The 8,993-nt window shown below is 36.9% G+C and overlaps 1 protein-coding gene across 2 annotated transcripts in view; it reads left to right on the top strand.

The window, feature by feature from the left end:
• fktn (fukutin) overlaps window positions 1-8,993 on the top strand; it is a 26,016-nt gene that overhangs the window by 14,286 nt on the left and 2,737 nt on the right. For both annotated transcript variants that reach the window (XM_087995576.1, XM_043717131.2), the window contains 4 exons: window positions 989-1,121; window positions 3,790-3,919; window positions 5,356-5,489; window positions 6,339-6,463. In XM_087995576.1, the coding sequence (XP_087851702.1) occupies window positions 989-1,121; window positions 3,790-3,919; window positions 5,356-5,489; window positions 6,339-6,463 (522 nt within the window). The remainder of the gene's footprint in view (window positions 1-988; window positions 1,122-3,789; window positions 3,920-5,355; window positions 5,490-6,338; window positions 6,464-8,993) is intronic.

Below are 8,993 nucleotides of genomic sequence, written 5' to 3'. Positions count from 1 at the left end.
TTTGTCTGTCTCTCTCTCTCTCTCTCTCTCTCTGCTTCTCTCTCTCTCTCTCTCTCTCTGCTTCTCTCTCTCTCTCTCTCTCTCTCTGCTTCTCTCTCTCTCTCTCTCTCTCTGCTTCTCTCTCTCTCTTTGCTGCGCTCTCTCTGTCTCGCGCGCCCGCTGTGTGTGTCTCGCGCCCGCCTCTCTGTCCCTTTCCCTGAGAAATGTCTACACTCAGCTTGTGAATCTTGCAGAGATGTGTAGTTGCTCAGTCCTGATCATTAGATATTTGAACTGTCGAGGAAACAAAATATATGTGGATCGGTCAAGGAAAGTGGAATTTAGTTTGAGGATTAGCTGTGATTTTATTACATTGAAAAGCAGAGTTATGGAGCTGCTCTCATTTCTTCTGTTCGTCATTAAATGTTCTCCTAACTGATTGGACTTGGACTTTAACTTTCTCAATTTAAAAAAAAATGTATTAGATTGGAAACTGTAGCATTTATGTATTTTTGGAATGAATTACATTTTTGGATCAACAAATGTGTAGTGACTCTAACTTTGATTTGTCAGCAGCAGAATACTATTAAAGCTATTTCATTGCCGTGTTATATATAAGTTAAGCAGTTCTGAACAGTTAGAGAGATGGTACTTCTTTGCTAATTACTATCAGTTCTTTCCCTGTCTCGGAGAGTTCATAGTGAAACTGCACATTACCACAAAAATACTTTGCAAACATGTATTTGCAGAGGTCCTTTAATAAATTCACATAGAATTAGTGATGCAGGACACTATTAGCCAAGGAAGTCCCACAATTAAGCATGTTTGTAGCTTGTCATTGCCCAAAGATGTAATTGTGTAATGTATTCTCAGTTGATAAAGGCACTATTATTAGATACTGTCTCTTGCCTTATTTAATGCTGTAATGCAATACTCAAACACTGTGAACAGGGGAAAGAGAAGGGTCAATTTATGAATTTAATTTGCAAACTTTTTTTTGCTATTACAGACCTAATCTACACCTGGCTTCAATTGATGGACTACAAATCCAAGTTCCTAAGCAAGTAGCAAACTTTCTAGAAGAGGTTTCACAATCTAGGTTTGTTGAATGCAGATACAAGGAAGCAAGAATGTTTTATCAGGTTAGTTTGTGTGCCAATTCATTCCCAATAGTTTGGCCAAGTCTTGTTGTCACAAAAAGCCATAGCATGTATTATATTGAAAGTCTTTTTGATTGAGTAACTTTCTGTTGTAGGTCAAAATATTCCCTAGTTTTGATGATTGGATGCACAGTTTAAGGTGTAGGTGATAAAAGATGGGGCTAGGAAAAGGAATGGATTTTAACCTAATGCACCTTGCTAATTTTTGGATTGGATTTTTCACAGTTGAGTTAAATATGTAGCAAAATCGAAGGGAGGAGGAGAAAAAAGTAATTTGTGTACACTGAAATGGAAAATAAAATCTAAATGTCAACTGACATAAATTGAAGAAAAATCATTGCTCAATACTATCTGGACTACAGCGACTTAAAATAAGGATTTATAGGTATTTTTCAGTATTGCTGAAAAAAACATTGTGTTAAAGCTTTTAGTATTGCACTTATCAAGACATTTGCTAGACTACCAGTATAAAGAGGAACAGTATTTTGTACTGAGAAGAGAGTGCCGGTTAATTGGCGAGTGGACTTCGTTGAGGACATTGACATTAAGAATGCACCAGTTAGATGTTGACAGACAGTTAACTGCTAAGCTTTGTTTAAATCAAACCAGACATGTTGACTCTAATTGGTCAAGGTATCATAGAGTCATAGAGATGTACAGCATGGAAACAGACCCTTTTTGGTCCAACCCGTCCACACCGACCAGATATCCCAACTCAATCTAGTCCCACCTGCCAGCATCTGGCCCATATCCCTTCAAACCCTTCCTATTCATATAACAATCCAAATGCCTCTTAAATATTACAATTGTACCAGCCTCCACCACATCCTTTGGCAGCTCATTCCATACACGTACCACCCTCTGCGTGAAAAAGTTGCCCCTTAAGTCTCTCTTTATATCTTTCCCCTCTCATCCTAAACCTATGCCCTCATGTTCTGGATTCCTTGACCCCAGGGAAAAGACTTTCGTCTATTTATCCTATCCATGCCCCTCATAATTTTGTAAACCTCTATAAGGTCACCCCTCAGCCTCTGACGCTCCAGGGAATATAGCCCCAGCCTTCTGTAGCTCAGATCCTCCAACCCTGGCAACATCCTTGTAAATATTTTCTGAACCCTTTCAAGTTTCACAACATCCTTCCGATAGGAAGGAGACCAGGATTGCACGCAAAATTCCAACAGTGGCCGAACCAATGTCCTGTACAGCCGCAACATGACCTCCTCGCTCCTGTCGTCAATACTCTGACCAATAAAGGAAAGCATACCAAATGCCGCCTTCACTATCCTATCTACCTGCGACTCCACTTTCAAGGAGCTATGAACCTGCACTCCAAGGTCTCTTTGTTCAGCAACACTCCCTAGGACCTTACCATTAAGTGTATAAGTCCTGCTAAGATTTGCTTTCCCAAAATGCAGCACCTCGCATTTATCTGAATTAAACTCCATCTGCCACTTCTCAGCCCATTGGCCCAGCTGGTCCAGATCCTGTTGTAATCTGAGGTAACCCTCTTCGCTGTCCACTACACCTCCAATTTTGATATCCTCTTGAGGAATTAATCAGTGAACGGTTATTGTCAATTTTATTAAATTGGAACAGGTAGGGTGTGTTCAAATGTTCTTTCTGTTTGCAACTTAAGACCAATTTGACATTCAACAGGCTCAGAGTTTGGTGCACTTGTGCGCAATGCAAGCTATATATGAATATACAGAATATGCGCACAATCTGTTTCATATTAACAGAATAGGTGACAGTCATTCTCTGGTTCATTTCTCAGGTCAATCATCAGTTAATTTTCCTTGTTTAAAGTTTGAGAGAGATTGTCAGTCATCACCTAACTGCATCCTGGATGCATTCACCGACCAGCACTTCTGCCCTTATCGTATAAAATGTTATTCCCCTTGTATTGGTATTCCTGCATATCTCCTGGTGATTGCAAGACAGAAGGCTTCAATAAAATGTGTCTTTGCGCAATGCTTCACTTCTTCTATTAGGCTACTATATTTTTTGTTCAGAGTTTGGAATGGTAAATCAAAGTTACTTTTGTGATGTATTTAATTGAGGTCTTTATAAGATTTATTGTGAACTTTTGAGGGAAAGCAATGAGTATTTTGAGATTAAATAACTTTGAAGCACAAAAGCTGTTCATAATTTGGAAAGAAGGTTCAAAGAGTCAAAGGTACAATTTACCCAAATTAATACAGAAAAACCCATAAAAATGGCTTGATGGAAATCCTGTCCAACAGTTCTTACAAACCGAACACATTTACAGTCACTTCCTAATTGTATACTTGATTTGTATGTTTTTGTACAACTACACACAGTGTATAGCTAATGTTTCTGTGGGCTGTATGTCTTGTCCAAGTACATATAGCTTCAGATTTATTCTTTAATAGCTCGATTTCAGCTTTATTTGTATGTTGCCAGTTTGCGCATCATGTAATTTTGTCCTATCTCAGGCTGCTGTGTCTTGTTTGGATTGGAAGGATTTCAGCTAATATTAACATACTGTATCAAGGTGGTTTTTAAATCTGTCTACATTAACAAGGGTGTATCTATTTTTAAAAGAGGGTGCTTTGTGTTCTCTGTTTTATATCCCATGTAAGACTGTTTGTTTGGTTGGTTTTGGTTGTTTTTGTTTGTTTTGTTATAGGTGTACCCTGAGGACACATCACAAGATGCTATGGAATTTAAAAAAAAGGCAAAGGATTTGCTTCACCTGGCTGCAAAGACATTGAATGGACAGGAAGTGCCATTCTGGCTCAGCAGTGGAACATGCCTAGGTAAAGTACCATGCCTACATAGCTTTTTGAAAAGGTACTAAGATTTGTTTTGGGAAGCATTCTGTAACAAATAGTATAACTGATGAAATAAGGTGAAAAAGAGGTGTGGGAGTATTAAAGTTTCCCCCATCTCCCTGAACATAAGCAATCCCTTGTCATTTATGCAACGGGAGGACTAAATTGATGTACAGTAATTAAATAAATATAATACTTTAGGTGGAAATTGCCACTGTAAGGGAGATTAAAGAAGTTGGAAAGAATCTGGAGTTAGTAGAATGACCAATAATCTGTGAGCTGGATAGAAATGTGTTCAGTTAGAAAATTTTGTACATTAGTAATTAATTGTATTAAGGATTAATTAAAAGCCTTTGATTTCTTGGAGTTCAAAACAAGAACCACATTTGGAAAAAGAATGATGGAAAAGAGAGGCTGTAAAGTTGCAAGATATGTGATGTGACTACAACTAGAATATTTGATTTGAAATTTCAGGGTCAAACCAAGGATGCAGATTTAAAAGCAATCAGCAATAATTAAGACTCTTCCAACATTTAAAAGAATCCCCAACAGACATGCATCCCCTGTCACTTCCCTTCCTTTGCTGAACACTGACTATAAAGGGTAGACCCTCTATAAGAATGGTTATGGTCAAGTTGATATTGACTTAGTTTTGAAAGAGTTGAAACCAGGCCAGAAATAAGGCTGGTAGTTCCAGAGCATTGCTTTTTGCAGTTGGGGAATGAAGCAAAGTTGAATGGCAGGTATGTGAGAGAATGGATAAATATTTAGTTTTATCTGAATTTTGAGGATTTATGCTTATTTATGCAAGGATCAAATGGTTGAGTCAGTATAGTTTATTGAAAGCGTGAGCATTGATGAGTCAAATGCTTCTAATTTTGTAATTCTCTTCAAATAGAAAATTTGCATGTTATAGAGCCTTTTATGACCTCAGGATATCTCTAAGCACTTCACAGCCAATTATGTAATTTCTGAAGTTAGTTGCTGTTTTAATGTAGGGATTTGAGCAAGTGAAATATTTGTGATAGGATAGAAAATTGGTTGGACTACTGATAAGCAGCAGACTAAAAGACTCTGTAGAAAAGGACAGTTTAGAAGAATGGAAGGAGGTTGGGAAAGACGACAACATGGTACTGAATTGCAGGCTGTATTTTGAGTGGAACTAGAGGTGGGTTTTTTTTTCACCATTGGTGTGATAAGAGAAATGATGAGTTCTATTTTTCCACTTTCAAAAGCAAACTGACAAATTTGCAGCCAGACGAACTTTGTAAAGTGATGGTGAGAATAGAAACATTTGCAGCTGAACTGTTGACATGTCTGAATACATGGCCTTTTGCCTGTGTTGCAAGTATTTTGGAGTTTAGTGGAGTAAGCTTTCTAAAATCAGTGTTGCCCTAAATTCTCACTTCTGATTTTTCTAGGATGGTTCAGACAATGCAATATCATTCCATACAGTAAAGATGTGGACTTGGGAATATTCATAAAGGATTATAAAGTTGATATCATTACAGCATTCCAGAGGGCAGGACTGCCACTGAAACATAAGTTTGGTAAAGTGAGTCAACTGCATAACTTTCTGTTATCATTAATCCTTACATTTCTTAGATAATTGAACCCTCCGTGTAATAATTAAATGCTCTATTTTTTTGAATCAATTCCTTTCATAATTAAGAACTTGAAGATTAAAAACTACATAATTGTTTCAAGTCTCAAGTAAAATTAGTTCTTAAAAATAGTCTCAAAGCTTGTTATGTGAATGATGGCAATTAGCTCAATTCCACCAATTGTTATAAACTATGATAAAGCAATTTTGTTACTTATAAAACATCAAATCAACAAATATCAGCTACTGTATAATGAAGCAGTTCTTCAGCTGCATGTGTTGTTTCCTCATACACCAGCAAACGTTATTTTTCTGGTATGTTAAATATTAATAACAACAAGATAATTTGGAGGAAAAAGTGAATTTACCTGTTGAAGTGCTTACAAGACGTTTCTGCAGTGCGTACCTGATTTTGTGAATCCTGATGCTTGAGTTCTGCTGTGAACCCAACGATCAAATTATTTTACTGGGCTCTTACACATTTTGTTTCTATTTGCATACTGTATGTTTGAGTGAGATGAATCATGAGAGTTTTAAAATTTCATCCCTTTTCTGGATATATGTTGCTCCAACCCTAAAAGCCCAATAATAATTGCGCAGCAGAATCAGCAACAAAAAATATATTTTAACAATGTTAATAGTTAGAATTATTGATGGCATGTTTTTAAAGATGTTTGGCATAAAATTAAATTTTGTCTCAATGTAATAATGCTCCTGCTTTTAACCCCAATTTCATCAAACCATTTGAGGTGTATATTAACTCAGTCTGACCTTTTTTTTATTTTTTTCCTTTTTTTCCAGGAAGATGACAGCCTGGAGCTTTCTTTTCAGGCAGCAGATGTGAAATTAGATATATTCTTTTTCTATGAAGAGGATGATTACGTGTGGAACGGAGGAACCCAGGCTAAAACTGGCAAAAAATTCAAGTATGTTGGTTAACAGCATTTATTTTCTTCAACTTGTGGACAACATTCATCCCCTTTTTTTATTTTCCATCCATGTGTGGATTGAATTTTTATTCAGTGCACCAGTAGCAAAGTGATTTGAAGGTAGTGGAGCAGACTCTAGGGACCAAACTGCGTACTGCCTACTCCTCCTCATTTGTGTGTCCAATGTTAGTGAAAACAAAAATCTGCCCAGAATACTTTAAAGAAATCACCATAAGTATGGAAGAAGAATAAATACCAACCCCGGTTCATGAATTACTCTGCCAACTTACTGAGTTAAATTTTAAATCCACCATGCAGGCGTTTGGTTGCATTAACTCATACACTCAAAAATGATATTGCTGACTCTTAATTCTTTAAACTTAGCTCCATCTTGCTACCTCACCCAGCCCTCCTATTTACCGCTTACTTCACTCTTTCCCCTGCCCCGATACGTTGTGAAATAATGTTGGTTAATCATTGTTCCTGATTTCACATTTCACCAAAAGTAAGGACAGAAAAGCACAGATTTCATATGTAATGGCAGCATGTATGTTGCACATTGTTGTACATATGTGTGTTGCACTGATTCTCTGCATGCACAACTCATCTTGATTTCTATAGTCTGTATAATTTTTGATTTTTGTTTCCAAAGGGGATCAGGGTAATGTTTTGACTGTTTTCTTTACAATGCAATGCTTATGGGTCTCTTCTGATTTGGGTGTGGATCAAGAACAGCAGTGCCCTAATATTGACACTGAAGGAATCAGTCAAAGACTATGTTTTCATTTCTGAGTCAGAGTGCTAGAGAAACTCAGCAGGTCTGGCAGCATCTGTTGAGAAAGTGTTAATGTTTTGTGTCCTGTATGACCATTCTTCAGAACTGGAGTGAGTTTCTCTAGCACGTTGTTTGTGTTTCAGCTTTCCAACATCTGCAGTATCTAGCTTTTACTGACTGACTGACTGAGGTCATGTAGGAGGGCATCCTTAAAAGTAACATCAGAACTGTTCGATGTGCATCATGTTTAATAGTTTTCTTTCATCCAACATTAATAGGGGCAGTTAGTGATTGTCGCACTATAATAAACATCAGTTCATCAATTATTTTCAGTTTAAAAAAAATCCAAAGATTAAGCAGTAGTCTGTTGGTGTGCCTCATAAATAGTGTCATGATTACAAATTACTTTTTTAGTTTCACAATAAACTTTTAAAACCCAACTTCCAAGTGAATAATAATTGTTTTCCAATTTGCTCCCCTTTTTATTTTATACTAGAAACCTTAAACAAGATCTTTTAGTCAAAACTGACTTCAAGAATCATTAATATTACAGGAGTAACTATTTCTTATCCTCATTTTGTGTATGGCTTGTTTGTGAAAACAGTCTCCAGATCATATCCACTTTGATATCCACCCTATTTTGCATCTATTGAATAGGAAGAAAAAGTGTCTGCAGATGCTGCCTTTTAGTTGCATATTTATGGAACTGTAGCAGTTTGTGCCCTTGTGAAATAGTACATAAGCTGACTGAAAAATAAATTGTTTTACGGCTTTATGTAAATTAAAATTGCTTTCAACTTAAAATCGATCACATTTTGAATTATTCCTATGAATTGCAGATTTTTTTTAGTGATGTTTTGCAAAAAGCCAAGTGTTTGGTTTTTTTCTCATGTTGATTTCCATTGATGATACTCTTCCTCATTTTGTTATTTTACTGTTCAAGTTTCAAACACTTGAAACGTTTATCTTAACGTGTAAAACACAAGTACCATTCACCTGGCTAAATATTCAGTCCTTGCCATGCCAGTTTGCATAAACTCAGCATGAGTAACAATTCTGTCCAGTTTTCCTGGGGTTGAGACCAGCTTCACTGCGGTTGAACTATTTCTGTTGGAGCAAATTACTGCAGACGCTGGAATCTGTACTGAAATCAAAACGTGCTGGAAATCTCAGGTAGGGAGCATCTGTGGAGAGAGAGCAAGCTAACGTTTTGAGTCTAGATGACTCTTTTTCAGAATTTGCCCTGAAACTGGGAGAAAATATGGCAAAGTGTTCCCTTCAAAGCATATAGTTTACATCAGTAACAAGACATCTCTTTAGCACCTTAATGGTTGACCAAAACTTTTTTTGTTTTGCTTCACAGGAGGCTTATCAGACACATTTTGACACTAAGATGCATAAGTAGAAATTAGGACAGGTGACCATAAACATTCAAAGTTCTGAGGAGTATCTCAAAGACAGATGAAGCAGTTAATGAAAGGAATTCCAGTGCTTAGAGCCCAAGCATTTGAAGGCAAGTATGCCAAAAGTGAAACAAAAGAAATGGAGGGACACAGGAGACATGAATTGAAAGAACACTGGGTTCTCAGAGAGGGTTGAGTGTAAGAAATAGCTGGAGTAGGCAGTTATACCCTTTCGATTTGTAGGAGTGGAAGGAGATTGCAAAATAAATGGTTAGTATGCAGGCCTGTCAAAATGATTGATTCAGAGAAACTAGTGAGTTATAGAGTCTTGTATTTTCTTATTAATGAG

Source organism: Chiloscyllium plagiosum, unplaced genomic scaffold (genome assembly GCF_037043375.1).
Source record: "Chiloscyllium plagiosum isolate Xiang-an unplaced genomic scaffold, Cpla_swu_hap1 HiC_scaffold_2, whole genome shotgun sequence".
NCBI lineage: Eukaryota > Metazoa > Chordata > Chondrichthyes > Orectolobiformes > Hemiscylliidae > Chiloscyllium > Chiloscyllium plagiosum.
The sequence above is the reverse complement of the archived record's forward strand: the minus strand, read 5'-3'. Positions and strand labels throughout refer to the sequence as shown.